The sequence below is a fragment of the Oreochromis niloticus genome, linkage group LG15 (assembly GCF_001858045.2).
Source record: "Oreochromis niloticus isolate F11D_XX linkage group LG15, O_niloticus_UMD_NMBU, whole genome shotgun sequence".
NCBI classification, from domain to species: Eukaryota; Metazoa; Chordata; class Actinopteri; order Cichliformes; family Cichlidae; genus Oreochromis; species Oreochromis niloticus.
This window is the reverse complement of record NC_031980.2, coordinates 32,667,321-32,683,313: the sequence shown is the minus strand read 5'-3', so window position 1 is coordinate 32,683,313 and position 15,993 is coordinate 32,667,321. Positions and strand designations below refer to the sequence as shown.

At 40.8% G+C, this 15,993-nt stretch overlaps 2 protein-coding genes across 2 annotated transcripts; both read left to right on the top strand.

Moving 5' to 3' along the window:
• Nucleotides 1-1,603: 1,603 nt before the first annotated feature.
• On the top strand, nucleotides 1,604-5,019 carry pex11g (peroxisomal biogenesis factor 11 gamma). The gene is made up of 5 exons (XM_003449070.5): nucleotides 1,604-1,802; nucleotides 2,177-2,374; nucleotides 2,457-2,635; nucleotides 3,516-3,578; nucleotides 3,692-5,019. The coding sequence occupies exons 1-5, from the start codon at nucleotides 1,740-1,742 to the stop codon at nucleotides 3,921-3,923; spliced, it is 735 nt and encodes a 244-aa protein (XP_003449118.1). The 5' UTR covers nucleotides 1,604-1,739; the 3' UTR covers nucleotides 3,924-5,019.
• A 765-nt stretch (nucleotides 5,020-5,784) lies between these two features.
• si:ch73-40i7.5 (amyloid-beta A4 precursor protein-binding family A member 3) lies at nucleotides 5,785-15,932 on the top strand. Its single transcript, XM_003449071.4, has 11 exons — nucleotides 5,785-6,090; nucleotides 8,047-9,043; nucleotides 9,433-9,463; nucleotides 9,582-9,727; nucleotides 9,958-10,044; nucleotides 11,767-11,943; nucleotides 13,001-13,180; nucleotides 14,039-14,251; nucleotides 14,931-15,050; nucleotides 15,260-15,400; nucleotides 15,486-15,932. Exons 2-11 carry the CDS (start codon nucleotides 8,060-8,062, stop codon nucleotides 15,555-15,557), a joined length of 2,151 nt encoding a protein of 716 aa, XP_003449119.1. The 5' UTR covers nucleotides 5,785-6,090; nucleotides 8,047-8,059; the 3' UTR covers nucleotides 15,558-15,932.
• Nucleotides 15,933-15,993: the final 61 nt, after the last annotated feature.

Below are 15,993 nucleotides of genomic sequence, written 5' to 3'. Positions count from 1 at the left end.
ATCATGGGAATCCCCCAGCAGCCTACACCTATATTGCAGTATAACTAAGGGAGGATTCAGGGTCACCTGGTCCAGCCCTAACTATATGCTTTAGCAAAAAGGAAAGTTTTAAGCCTAATCTTAAAAATAGAGGAAGTGTCTGTCTCTAGAATCCAAACTGGAAGCTGGTTCCATAGAAGTGGGGCCTGAAAACTGAAGGCTCTGCCTCCCATTCTACTTTTAAATACTCTAGGAACAATGCACAGGCCTTTGTTTCTGTTTCCATCTTGTGGTGAAACCTCTCACCTGCATCCTGCAGAACACTCGAGAAGCGCTGTGCAGACAGAATGAGGTTTATGTCCATCTCATCTAAAATTATTTTCCTTTCGTCCACAGTCATAAACCATAAATATTTATAGATGTTTGCTTTTTATTAAGAAATGCTTAGCTTGTACTGGTACTTATTTATTCTTATTTATTAAACCCTCTTTATGCAACAATATTCATAATGCTGAAAAAACCCAAATATGAAACTATATTTGAAGTCACTGAAGTTCTTCCAAAGTTGATGTAAAGCTCATCATTTATGTCAACAATGTATGTGTTTAAGAAGAGACACTGAAGAACAACAAAAATATTCAAAATGTCCAAATACTTACAGTCTGGGCTGCATATTTTTTAGTTAGTTTTTAATTTATCTGTCCAAATGCTTCTACCTGTAGCTCTCATTTATTCGTATTTTTATTATAATTTTGTTGGTGCTGGTTGAGACAGAGTAATGTGGAAAGCCCAGTCACAATAAACATACAAACAAATCCCTCCTCATGCTCTTAAATTATTTAGATACAGTGCTTTAAAAATGTACTAAACAGCTTTCCATGAAATAAAATAAAAATACAGACATATTTTGGAAATCTTTAGAAAACTTAAAGTAAAAATGATATCATTATTTATTAAGTTAATAACAAACTGAATTTACGTTTTCATCCCCTAATTTGAGCCAGCCTGCTGGACTTTTTAGACAAGCATGATATCCGACAACTAATTTTATGTTCAGCAATGCAAGTCAGTAACTTTAATTTCTTCCTTCAAACAACAATAATGTTGTGCTTTACTTTATTTCCTCCTTCTTTGTTTTGGTTTGGTTTTTTGGTTTAGTGGGTTTTTATAAAACTGTAAATTTGAAAATTCATGGATAATAACTATAATTATGTTTTATCGTTAAAAATATAATTTCAATTAGAGCTTGCACGTGCAAGTGGATTAACCATCGCAGAAACAAAAATATAATTATTATCTTGGTAATTCACAATACCATTGTAATATGCCACATATATCAGTACTGTAATATATGACATAAACTATATATTTTTTAATGTTTAAATGGTTCATGATTGTTGTACTTGCTTTTACTTAGGTGTACTACTTTTAAAAAAAAACTCATTTGACTTGATTTGCATATTTGCAAATTTGACATTAATCCATAGTATAATATTGTGTCAGCCCACACACACACACACACACACACACACACACAAACCATACATTTTTATGTGTATTAATTCCAGCTCCTGGCCTGACGAAGGAGACGCTCGATTGAATTGACGATCTTCTACTTGAGTCTACTTTGTGTGCTTCCTGTTTCAAAGTCCAGCTGAGGGAACGGATTACGAGTAAAAACAGCAAATCAAACTGGAGATGGTGTTGGTCAAATAGACTTTGTTATAAATCTAGAAGCGCTTCGACAGAGCGGAGCAGACATGCAGCGGTCTCTGGAGTCTCTGGTGCAGCTGTTGGAGTCCTACAGAGGCAGAGATAAAGTCGTGAGTATTCACTCGGTCACATTGTATCTGTTTAAAGTGTTTCGCTCGGTATAAACCTTTAATAAAAACAGTGGTTAAACGCTTACGAAGGGGATGCCAATTGGAGACTGAAATGTAAGTACTAGACAGTGGTTCTATAGAAACTGCTCGTGTTTGCTGTTATTCCATTACTTAAGAGCAATGAACAAACATGCTGTGCGTTAGTTAAAAGTAAAGCATCAACCTAGTAATGTATGTCTGCCTAAAGTCCACACTTTCACTGAATCTCTGACAGTAAAATATCATTTGTGATTTAAAATGATAATAATAATAATAATAATAATAATAATAATAATAATAAGCTACCCATAAGTCTCTGTTTGTCTTCTTTGCAGATCAGGACAGTGTGTTATGGATCCCAGCTGGTTGGAGGAGTTCTTTCCCGGGGAGCAGAGGTAGACGTCCGGTCCCAGCGGCTTGGGAAAAGCCTGCTGCTGTTTTCTGCTCAGCTCAGTCACTGCAGGACGGTGCTCAGGTTGTTCGATGACCTCTCCATGCTGGCCTACTCCCACAGCTACGGGCTTGGAAATGGGGTGATTCACACAGCGTATACACTGCATCACTCTGTGCTAGCCTGCAAATCCCGCTGTAACGCTTGTTGCACGTCTTTCCAAGGAGGAGGACGCGGCCGTGCGCTGGATATCCGTGCTGAACAACGTGGCGGACCAGCTGTACTACCCCTGTGAACACATCGCCTGGGCCGCCGACGCCGACCTCATCAGAGTGAAGTCCGATAAGTGGTGGCTGTTCAGCACAGTGCTGTGGGGAACCTCCCTGCTGCTGGGAATCCTCAGGTGAGATCACCTGTTCACATCCATACATTACTTTAGTAATGCTGCCTTTATGGGATGCTTTTCTTATTTTTGTTTTTTAAAGGCCAGAAAGAAGGTAGTTTTTCTGCAGCTGTAAATGTAACATATGCAGGACATCTGCTGGCCAGAACTCCTTTATAGAACATCCATAGACAAACAGCCAGTATCTGTCTCTCTGTGTTAGCCCTGCGATACAGAGGCAACCTGCCAAAGTTGTGCAAACTTCTTCCATATGCCAGGTGGGACTGGGTTCCAGTCGCACAGCAGTCCTGAACTGGATAAAGATAGACAAAGATAGAAGATGGATGGATGAAGTACCCAGTAGCAATGCACATATCAGAGTTATGTTTACTAAAACGCAGTAGCCAGTTTTTAATCAAGATTTTAATTTTTTTCTGGTGAATTTGTGCCTTTTTCAAATCCATAAATCTTCAGTGGGAACTGAAAGGGGAGGTGGATGTGAGAGGAAAGTCAGAGAGAGATTAAGTCAAGCACTTCTACGTCCTACTTACATAATGACCAGAAACTCCTTGTATCCCTACAACCACAACCTTCCACGGCACAGTCATTGTGATATGCGTCAACCCAACATGTAGTTTCTGTAGCATTTCTCGGGGGGTTAAATTGAATTACATTATGGAAAATCAATGATGATGCCGAGTTAATTTCATTATCCCATCTCTTTTTTTCCTCAGCTTAGAGCTTTGTTTATTTTCCAGACCCTCTTTCTTTTTTATCTCATCTGTTATTTCATGCAGTTTTTAGGGAAACCTGTGAAGCATGTTTTAAGTCTGAGCACTGAAGCAGACATCAAACCCTTGCAGTGTGAGTTGATGTACGATGTGAATCATTTGTCCTCTAGATCGCTCCGAGTTCTTCTGCTGCTGAGGAAGAAGCTGAAGAAGAGGCACGAAGGCAGAAACAGGTATTTGATTCAGTTTTCTTTCTGTTGTCTCGTGTGTTTCTAAGCACAGTTACAGTAACATAGAGAGGGACTGACCGGTTATGAAAGGTTAAACCACACGTTTTCTCCTGCAGTCGCTCTCAGCTCCGCCGGCAGATGCGAGGGGAGCTGCTGTCCATCCTCAGCAGCATGGCTGACCTCAGTAACGCCATTCACTGGATGCCGCCCGGCTTCCTGTGGGCAGGACATTTCCCTAACTGGCTGGTGGGGCTGATGGGCACCACGTCCTCTCTGATTGGTTTGATCCAGATGAATGCCAGTAGCGGTGATCAGTCAGACACTACACAGTCTTCTTCACCAGAGTGAGGAAGAGACGGCGACACTAAATGACTGACGGATGTATGGATAATAGTGGAAAATGATTAGACTCCAGTCAGACTGTCTGTGGAGATTAACTGCAGTCCTGTAGCTTGTAGCAACAAGCACATAAATTAAATTGTGGCCTATTACTGCTTTAAAAGCAAAAAAAAAAGTCACTGCACTTGTGCTTAATTAGGAGTAATTAAAGATCTCTTGATGAATTTGCCAACCAGTATTCAATTTAGTAGCTTTTGATTTACACTTGGACATTTTAGTCATGAGAATTATCATTAAGCTCTACTGTTCATTTCACTACACTAAACATGTTCAGCAGTAAATTCAAGCCCTAACAAAGCCCTAAGGTCAACAAGGGGGAACTTCTGCTGTAAAACTTTTTTCTTTGTCTTTTGTTTTTAATGATTTTGTCTAAAGAATCATCAAAAGAGAAGAAAGGTCAGGCAGGTCACAGTTTGATTCTTGAGGAAACACCAGTGGTAACATAGCCTTAAAGTTCCTGTTTAATGGTCAGCTTCACTCTGGAATACGTCCACCCAGCTTCTTAACTGCTTATCCAGCTCAGTTTCACCAGGAGGCTGGAGCCTCTCCCAGTCTGCACTCTGGAAAGGGATTGTAAATGATTGCCTTTAAGACACACTCCACGCACTTGGCTTTAAATATATCATAGAATCATACAAACTGTGAATATAGTATTGTGTGTTATGAATGTGGTGACTGAGCTGTTTCAACTTCAGTCGCGCATTCAGACATTTTTAAAATCAGGTTTTTTCCAACGCGTTACGTCCTCGAGTTCACACTGTATCAACCAGGTTGGTTAATGAGTTTCCCAGGCATTGAAGAGCTGTCACAGAACTGGAGAAATATCTCAGTTTCATTAAAAAAAACAAAAAAAACAAAAAAACCATTACCACTCAAAGTCCAAATGTTTGAATGTGGTTTTGTCAGCTAACGATGATGTTTGTATGACTGGTGAAATGAAACAGAATGTGTCTGAAATGTGTGCTAATTTAAATGTAATATAATTTTATATCATGGGAACAAAATGATCTGTTTTTCAAGAAATAAAATAAAATGTTAAATTTTTTGTCTTCTCAGATCATTTAATAAAGTACACAATTTCTTGTGGGGGTAGATTTTGGGCGAAGTTTCCATCCCTTTATTTTGTGCCAGTTAACCAGGATCTGAGAAGTGGCAGCAGTCTAACCCCAAAAGGCCAGGCACTCCTGTAAATACATTTGTATAGAATTTCATTTATTTATTCATTTATGGGCCAAATTGTGTGTGCGTGTGGGGGGGGGGATAAGCACTAGAATTCAATAGCGTTTCATCATGTCTCTTTGAGAAATAGATTCTAAAACAAAATGTGACCATTTTAACTAAAATCCGTTTGAAATATAAACTCAGATGCAGTAAAAATAATTTCCTTCTTTCGCGATCAAAAATTCGACGTTTGATTGAGCGGGACTTGAACGTAAATCCCGTTGACGTCAGCGTAGGTGAGCGTTGCTTTCAAGTGCTAAAGAACTATAAAATAAATGAGCTTATAACTACTACTACACTCCTATATATAAGATTAATATTTTATTCTGCCACATTAGACCCCAATACTGCAATTCCATCGCCATAAACTGTATTTATAAACACATTCATATAATATTCCAATTACTTCTACGCCGTTAGGTTTTTGTAGGTGTCGTGTGTTTAATTTGGTTAAAGTACACGGTTTGTTTGTGATCAATTGTTTAGAAATTTGACTGTAGCCCTTCGTGGTCCAGTCATTTGTGTAGACGTGCACAATTTGCAGAAGAGAAAGAATAAACTAAAAGAAGAACAAACTATCTCGTGGCGATGTGAGACGCTGCGGTAGCACGTGAACGCAGCACGACTACAGAGTCAGCCGATAAATAAAAGCTGTCAGTCGGCAACGGCAGCAACAATGAGTGGGAAATGCTGCTTTAAACACTAAAAGTGTCTCATCTTCGGAGTATGTGACATTGCTGAATTTAACAGTGTCGGTATTATTAGTATGAAGAATAAAACGAAGCCAGAGTTTTGGAAAACGTTCAAATTCCAAACCACGTCAACTCATCTGTCGTGGCACCTACGGGAGTCTGAGTGTGGACACAAAGAGAGCGACAGAGATTTAAAATATCAGGTGAAAACTTCTCTTTTAGCCGCTTGTACTCTCATATTTTGAGTGAATTGTTGAAATATTAGTACTGCTGCTGTTAAGCAAACGCTAGTTTTGGTGTTAGCCTGAGGCTACTTAAACTGCTAACTTCGGTTAGCCAAACTCACGTCTTTCTCGCACCCTGAAAATTATTTTTCGCTTGTTTGTGTGTTTTACCCTCCTGTCAGTTGTTTGCACTACCGCGCCAGTGTTTTCAATAACATGCCGTGATTATCTGATCTAACGGTGGATTATTAATGCCATGAAAGATGCGTCGTCGAAAAGATCTGATCTGTGTGCTTATCTGTAAAAGAAGGAGGGATCATAAACTTTTCTTTAATGCACGGCACTGCCAGATGGATCACGTATATGTTAAATATAGTAAAAGACTTAAATATAGTAGCTGACGAGTCCCGAGTCTTGTTTATTAAAAACATTTTACCAGTAAGGACCATAGACTTAAATATGGCATTTATTAAATTAGGTTTGGTGTGTTTTGATATTACCATGGTGCTAATCTTTATGGTGTAATAAATTACATGATTTTGGTTGTTATTTATAGTTGTTTGATAGTTTTTATTTCTAAGATACGGGGATGTGAAGGACTGTGCTCCCTGAGCCTGTTGGATATTGCACTACATTACATATTGGCCTGCATGCTTCGAGTACATGATGTTTTCTATAAGCCTGAGGCGAATTTTTCTATCTCGGTGTTTGTGGGTAAATGAGGACAAGAGAGTGCATAGATGTCCTTCAAATGTTGCTACTTTTTCGCTAAGGCAGTCATGCTGATGCAGCCTGGAAACTATAAACACACTGTGTAGATCTGATATTTAATAACAGTGTTTTGGAGGTAGCTCATGTGAACTGTGAGTCTGGTTGAGGCTCGGCATAATTTATTTGTATTGTTAGGCAGAGCTGCTCTGCAGTCATGGGGTATTTTAATGGAGAGAAGCAATCGATAAGCAAGGTACAAAATACAGAAAGCAAGAGCTAATAATAATTTTGAGCATCATGTACCCCACAAAGTAACAACGCTATGATTTGTTCTTCTGAGTGATGGCCGCTGGAACAAAGCTATTTTTAAACATTGTTGTTTTACACAAAACCATCATCAAGAAGGAAGAAACTGAAACTTACAATGGAAAGGGTACAGTTCGTCAAGAAAAATTAAATCAGCGAACTACTGTAAGTGTCTGGTGTTCAGGGATGCTGTGGTTCACCAGTCAGTATGTTGGACCACTTCTGTCCTTTACAAACCTCGAGCCAAGAAAAGGATAAAGCAGATTGCAATAAGAGCACATTAAAATAAAGTCATAATGATTCTATCAGTGTAGAAATGATAAAGCTTTCTCAGTTTGCTTTGAAATTCAACTATTGTTCCAAGATATTTATAACACTGAACATGTTCCACCATCTGACCCTTAATGGATGTGACCTCTTGTACAGGAGTGCATTTCTTAGAGTCAGTGACTTTTATCTTAGATATGTTTAATTAAAAGTGCGACTCGTCATCATCCTGGAGCGGACTGACAATAACTGAGTCGTCTGCACTCTCTAAAATGACCCTGATCTCAGATCTGCTTTGATCAATATTTGTGTACAGGATAAACAGATAAATATGGAGCCAGCCAGACTGTTTAAGTAAAAAAAAAAAAATCAATAATTGAGATTTTTATTGTAATCAAACTGTTCTAAAAGCTTTCTGATTCAAATATGAGGCTCAATTGTATTGAAGGCTGAAGAAAAATCAACAAGCAGTAATCGTGCATGAGTATCTTTTCCCTCCAGCTGTTTAATAACCAGATTCAACAATATTACATGCCATTATCCACTTCTGTGTGTGGAAAACTGCATGGGGATAGGCGGTTGTCCAGTTTGGCTTAAAATCTCTGACTTCACCAGTTGTTCAGCTTAGTAATGCCAGTTTTTCTCTGACAGGCTTTCTTACAGAATGGACTCAGACTGCCTCCCTGCATCCGCAGACTCCCTGCTGTTTGATCCGGTTCCTGTTCATGGAGCTTCAGGAGTTGAGGTCAGCAGCAGCTCTGCAGCAGCTCTGTCAGGTTCAGAGGCAGAGGATCTGGATTCGTACAACCTGATCGAGCCTCCACCCTTAGAGTGGAGGTCAGACACCTCTAGTGAAGCTGGTTCAGCAGACGATCTGGATGATGCCAGCCTTCCCACCTCAGCTGACTGTCTCAACAAGGCAGGTCTGGGTGAGTCAGTATCGCTTCCTTTGGTTGAGAGAGACATTTTGACTCCAGTCGACGTGAACCAGCTGGATCTTGTGGGAAAAGTTAAGCAGCCAACTGAGGATGTCGAGGCGAAATCCACAGACAAGGCTGAAGCAGGTGTGGGGGAAGTGAGGGCTGAGGGCTTTAAGGACACAGAGGAAGATCAAGCAGTGGTGACATTTGGGGATGTTGAGAACAAGAGAGGTGAAGAGGAGGCTGCTGAAAGGAGATCAAATGATGAAGACCATAGGCATATCCACACCCTGCTCAGTCAGCTCCAACTAATGGAGGAAGAGCCACATCCCAGTCATCGGACGCCATCAAATCGTCATTACTCCAGGCGGTCTGAGCTGGAAGCATGTGGTCCTTCTTCAATAAAAGAGGACAGCGCTGAAACCACAGGGCTGCTCTTCTCTGAAAGCCACCAGAGAGATCTGCTGGGGATGCTGCAGTGCACAGAGATAGGTGCTACACCCCGTCCTACCTCTCTGCCGCACAGAGGGGACGTGGACGCTGTGGTGTCAGTTTCCTACAGCCAGGAGGACGCACAGAGGTTCTGGAGGCATCACGGGAATGGTCAACAACGACGGCACAGGGACGACTCCCTCACCTCACTGCCTGATGATGAGTATCCCGAGCCAGTGTGGATGAAGCTGGGAGAGCAGCCTCCAGAGGAAGAAGCTACTGCAGAGAGCGAGCAGGTTGGTGCTGTTACTAAAACTAATAATAAGGGTGGAGACGTTTGGTCGGTGCCATAACAGCCATTGTTTTTGTTATGATGACTTAACTAATCCAATATTTGCTTTTTAGTGTGTTTTTTTTTTTTTTTTTTTTTCAGCTGATTAATGAAGCTATATAATGTCAAAAATAACACAGTCATCACTGGTTTCCAGAGCTACTACACATCTGTCCTGACTTCAGCTGTCTTTGGCCTCTTAGCAACACTAAAACAATAATCAGATTCTTTTTTTTTCTTTTCTTTTTTTTACATTTGTGTTCACCAGCTAACTCGTCACTGAACTTATCTGAAGCACTTTTAGTTTTTCATGGACTTAAATTCACTAATTTGCTGTGCGTGCCTTCTTTGCAGAGTGCTGATGACCAGCCTTCATATAAAGATGGTGAGTCACTTCAGTGTGCTTCTTTATTATTATTATTATTATTATTGTTGTTGTTATCATTATTCAAAGAAATTTGAAATTTGTCAAATATCTAATGTAATATTTGCTAATGTTTTAGTGCCTGGTCCTTGTGATCCTGAAGACCTTTTGGATGGAGTGATTTTTGGTGCCAAGTATCTTGGCTCCACTCAGATCAAATCAGAGAAGAACCCGTCTACAAACGCTCGTATGGCCCAGGCTCAGGAGGCTGTGGACCGAATAAAGGTGCTTTAAAAACAAAATAACCAAATGTGCACCTTTTATTGTAATCTGGCTGTGCACTGCATTGGTTAATGATGTTAAATCTGGTTTTATAGTTGCAGTGAAAGATTTTTTTTCTTTCTAAACGTACCCGTTTTAAAGTAGGTGGGATGTCATTGTTAAGTTAAGGATAGACATGTGGTGTACCTGTCCTCTAAGGTTAAATATGAGAGTGTTGTCTGTGGTTCTTTTAGGCTCCAGAAGGAGAGTCCCAACCAATGACAGAAGTGGATCTGTTCATTTCTACTCAAAGAATCAAAGTGCTCACTACTGACACGCAGGTACTGCACTCATCTGACCACATACATTCATTGTCCTCTCTTGTATCTCCTCATATCATAAGACCTCACTTCTCTCTAAGACTGTAGACCTACCTGGGATTCCTCTAAAAGTAGAATGGGAGACAGAGCCTTCAGCTATCAGGCTCCTGTCCTGTGGAACCAGCACCCAGTTTGGATTCGAGAGACAGAAACAGGCTTAAAATTTTCCTTTCTGTTAAAGCTCATAGTTTAATGATGGATCAGGTGACCCCCGAGCCATCCCTTAGTTAACACTGCTGGTGCACTGAGCATTTTCCTCTCGCCTCTTGTCACTCCTGTTTATACATCACTACTGCATGCCATTAGTTTTGTCTTCTATCTCTCTGTTTCGTTCTGGTTTGGCCGCCCCTCTCTGAGCATTGTTCTGTCGGAGGAGGTCTCTTCCTGGTAAAAGGGAGTTCTTCATTCCTAGTGTTGCCAAGTGCTCGCTCATGAAGATCATCAGATTGTTGGGGTTTCACCCTAAATCTGCACGGTCTTTAACTTAGAGCATAAAGCATTTGGGGTAAAATAGTGTCACTTAACATTTACACAATAATTAAGTAATAGTTTTATATATTGTACGTATCATGTATGAAATGTCACTAGTAGCACTAAAATCTGATGATGGATTTCAGTGAAAGCTCAGTTGATTCCTGGCTTCTTTGGTGTTTTTGGCTTCATGGAACATGACCCTGGTGTAAACTGTAAACTTAGCTAAATGTGTGAAAAGTTGTCAGACTCGAGGCTAGATCTGTAAACATCTGAAAACATACCCAACACAGCTGGTGACTTTTTATTACACAAAGCAGCATTGCACTCCTTGATGTTCATATTCAAGCTGAGCACTCGCTGCACAAATCCTTAATATAGAATTGGGTGGTGATTTAATATGAGGCCTCTAGTAGAAGCTATTTTTTTTCTACTGAATTGTTAGGAGAGTAAAAGTAGGTCATCTACTAGCATTGCTCCATTTGCATTTGCTCCTTTCTGCAGTGATGGATGTGAAGATGAATGGTTTTCTTATTCATTGTTTTTACTTAAAAGCAATATGTTTATTATCCAAAGTTGTCATTTAGGACACAGATGAGGCATAAAAAGTAAAGTAAAATGAAAATGAAAATTGCATTTATAAATTATTTTGATGTAAAACAAAGACAAATATTTGTGGAAATCGCCCCTCTGATTTACGTAAAGAACGCTCCACCCTCTTAGAGTCAGTCGCCAGCTTCCATGTTAACAAACAATGGTCTTTACTTTCACTTTTTCAGAATTCTCATCCAAGTTAGTTTGTGGTTTGCCTTTGGTCTGTATGTTTGTCTGCTAGGTCAGAGGTTTGGTACATTAACTTGATACAAACCATATTTGGCCTGGAGAAATGGTTTTGATGAGGTGAGGGTGCACAGACCCTGCTTTGGTTCAAGACACAGAATGAGGAATTTCCTTAATTTCAAATTTACTTTGATAAAGACCTAGGCTTCCCTTTGGGATGTGCTCTCTCAAACACACCAATCTTTATCATATAATTCCTGTAGTTCTGTAAAAGTGTCTTTAAGAAAAGATGCTTCTAAGAGGAAAAATGGTTAAGTAATACCAATCTATCTGCAGGAGGTTTAAACTCTATGCTGGTTCCAAACTAGACCTTCGTGCTCCCTCTCTCTGTCTTTGTTTCTTATCTTAACCACCGTCATGTCCTGTTTGCAGGAAGCCATGATGGATCATGCTCTGCAGATGATCTCTTACATCGCTGACATCGACAACATTGTGGTCTTAATGGCACGAAGGAAACGTAAAGGGCAGGATGGTGACACCGACTCAAACTCTTCGTCGTCATCCGCAAAGAAGTGCTTGATGATCTGCCATGTGTTCTCCTCTGAGGATGTGAGTTGGTCAACTGGACGGTTTTATATGGTGTACAATCAGCATGATGCTTTCCTTCTTAGCACTCATATTTTGATTTCTGGATTCCAAGCAGAGCTTTTCAGGAAGCTTAATTGCTGGCCAAACAGCGCATTTACAAGTCCAGTCAGGCCTCATCGTTGTATAGGTCTTTTTTTTCTAATTACACAGTTTTGCTGCATGGTTACTGCATGTTTAAACTCATTAAGCATGCAGTAAATAAGGTACATGGTGAAATATATGGCATTAAAATGTGTCTAAGATCACTTAAATTGCCCTTGGACTCTCCCAGAGCCCCTCTGAACTCTTCCAGATTACCTAGTCGAATACTTAGAGCCCACAGACTGGTTACCACATGTCCTTGTGGAACACCCTCACTCAAACAGCAGTGCAGTATAGTGTAAATAGATGTAGCGTTCAGTATCTCGGCGTCTCTCGCCCTGCACGCTCTTGCATCTCTTATTAAATTGCCATGTCGGTTGCTGACAGCAGTTTCAGCTTCAGCTTGGCTGGCCTGGTTTCCTTCCTCAGACAACCACTGAGTTCTCCTCAATGTCAAAACCATCTGGCTCTCGTCCCAGTTTCCCACAGTTGGCAACACTGAATGGGAGGAAGAGCTTCCTTTAGAAGCTAATTAGCTCTGGGATGCTGAAGGTTGTGACCGCGTCTGCTCAGAACTTTTTCAAACTGAGCTCATTTAACGTGTTTAAGATCATTTCAAAATACTTTCATTAACTCATGTTTACAGCAGATGCTAATGTGTGTGTAGCAAGAACTTCACAGAGAAATTCAGATAAAATGCATTAGAGTGTTTTGTGTTGATGCTCTTGTATCAAGTCGTATGACCCTTTGGCTTCTTGTCTTTGCAAATGAACACGTTTGCTTTGATTTGTTAGTATTTAAATGGAGGATTAAGGAAACGTGTAGGGAGAAAATTTGTTTAACAAATGCCCCTAGCATTTAAATGTAGAGTAGACATGACTGTAACAACAGTGCTGAACCCTGATTCAGTTTTGTCTGTGTCTCCTCCTGTTTGCAGGCTCAGATCATAGCCCAGGCTATCGGGCAGGCGTTTGGAGTGGCTTACCAGCAGTTCCTCCAGGCCAACGGCATCAAGGCCAGCGATCTGAGGCCCGGCGAGTACAGTGACTACCTGGAAAGTCAGGAACTCTACAACGGAGACTTGGCCCACTTCTCTGACTCTCAAAACCTCAGAGAAGTAAGCAGGGAGGGATTGTGGTTGCAAGGCCACCCACACAAAATACAGCTGACCTATAATTTTGGCTTGTATAGTTAAAGGACTAACCAAGGCAGAACACAGAGAAAATTAGAGGTGCAGGAGAGAGTGCAGGCAGGGTGGAGCAGGTGGAGACAAGTGTCAGGGCTGATTTGTGACAGGAGGATAGCAGCAAGAGTGAAAGGGAACATTTACAAGTGAGACCTGCTATGATGTATGGTTTAGAGATGATGGCACTGACTAAAAGGTGGAGCTGAAGGTGCTCAGATTTTCACTGAGATAGACCAGTGACTAATTAGCCAACATGTTCGATTTATTCCAAAGCAGGCCCCCTTTTAATGCAAATCAAGTATCAAAATGCCCAAATGTGTCATCATATGGTCCTAAAGTAGCACAAAGGTAGTTTTGTACCTGTTTGGACAGGTATTTTCAACACAAGAGTCAGAACCGTGCAAGATGCATTCACAAATCTTTAAAGGTGTGCAGCAGAGTTTTAAAGAGCAGACTGGGTTTGTGGGTGATTGTGGTCTGACAGCTTAGAGGCGCTGCAGCAGGTGTGATCCCATCACAAGATGGTCTGCAGTTTGCTTCAGACTTCAAAGTGTGTGTTTTATATATGCACAGCTAAAAGGAGCTGTTTGTTATTTATATTATGTGCACCTCATCAATTATTTCCTTATCTCGTCATGTTGTTTAGAAGTGTGTAGGGGCTTTTCTTTAGTGGTTCTAAGTATTAATAGAAGGTGTTGCAGGAGAGGAAAAACAAGCCAAAAAAAAAAAACGAGCTCAGATTAAAATAACCAATGATGTATTACAAGGCTCTCTGTGTCTGTGGATCAGGTAATCATGACCAAGGCTCCAGGGGAGATCTTGGGACTGGCGGTGGTAGAGTCGGGCTGGGGCTCCATCCTCCCAACAGTGGTGGTGGCCAACCTCCTCCACGGAGGCCCGGCTGAACGCTGTGGTGAGCTCAGCATCGGGGACCGCATCATGTCCATCAACGGAACAAGCCTCGTGGGTCTGCCCATCACCACCTGCCAGAACATCATCCGCGTAAGTAGGACACACAATGACACAAACCTCAAGTCTCAGTGGTCATAATAAAGATAAGAAGAAAGGCATCAACAACAAACAAAGAAACGTATTATGCTGCAGATTAAATACCTTTCCTGTGAAAATCTTTACTGTGCTGCAGTTATATGCAAGTTAGGATCACTAGGTGGCATTGTGGGTCCACACAGGACCAACATTAGCATCTGTCAACTTAAACTGTTAAAACAAAATTTGCTGCATATATTCAGTGTTTCAAACATTTTCATTGTTTCGAGTTGACAGAAGTTTATACCTTTTGAAACACTTAATCAAAGACACAATACGATAGTTACTTAATGATGTGCAGTTTATCAACTTTAGTTTCATTTATAATTTTGGCCTCAACTGATCATTAAAATACAGTAATGAAGATAAAACCCTTATTGTGCTGCATTCCCTCTTTTCACCTTTCTGCACATACTTTTCCTTCAATTTGACCCCAATAAAATGTCCAATGTTAGGTTTGTAATCATGAAAACATGTTGTAAACATTCACAAAAGTTATTACAAAAGGAAATGCCTTTTGTTGAAAAGGTACACTTGGGTGAATAGTTTGCATATTTTCCTCAGTAAAGTTTTACTGCTCTAACCGTGGATCGATCCTCCCTTCTTGTTGTTTCACCCTTTTTCCCCCCCTTAGGATCAGAAAAGCAAGAAGTATGTGAGGCTCAGCATCGTCCACTGTCCTCCCGTCACCATGGCAATTATCAGGAGACCAGATCCGAAATTTCAGCTGGGCTTCAGCGTGGAAGATGGCATTGTACGTCAGCATTCATATTTCACATCTGTCATTATGAGACGTACCCCTTCAGCTTGGCGCTGAGCCCGCAGCGACCAGCAATAAAACAACAGTGTTTTTACCAGATAGCTTTAAGAGATGAACGTGTTTGCATTAAAAGGCCTGTAGCACTCGGTACAAGTAAATTATTCTGAACTACAAACATCTAGTTTTCTGTCCTTGGGTTGCAGATTTGTAGTCTGATGCGGGGTGGTATAGCAGAGAGAGGAGGAATCCGCGTCGGGCACCGCATCATTGAAATCAACGGGCAGAGCGTCGTTGCAACACCGCATGATAAGATCATCCAGATTCTGACAAACGCTGTAGGGGAGGTGAGACGTAATCTAATGCTTACATGCACAATTACATAATCTATTTCATTGCACTTAAAAATGAGACTTTTCTCTGTCTGTGCAGATCCACCTGAAGACGATGCCAGCTTCAACGTATCGTCTGTTAACAGGACAAGAGCAGCCAGTGTTTCTCTGAGCACTTCCTGTTTCACCTGGACAAAAATTCTTCAGTATTCAAACTTCATGAGCTTTTGCCAAACTGAAAATATTATGCAAGTGTGTTACAGGCTGTTGTCACACCACTGAAAGCTGCAAACCAGACTAGTTATGCATGTTTTTAGGACAATAAGAACATCTGAATATGAAAGTGCGATTTAAAATGACAGGGATAGGTAGTAGCTCTTCATTTGTATTTATCACATATTTACATTTCAGGCAGTAGCTGAGATGCAGTAATGCTTTTTTTACTTTGCTTACTTACTTAGTGGTGAGCAGCGTCAGAAACACTGTACTTCATTAGTCTTCCAGCCTGTCGTGTGGCGCCGGTGTGCCTGAGGTAAATATGCTTGAAGAGGGGGACCTCACTGAATCAGGACAAAGGGTCTGTGGCTGTCATTGTGATGTACTTCCAG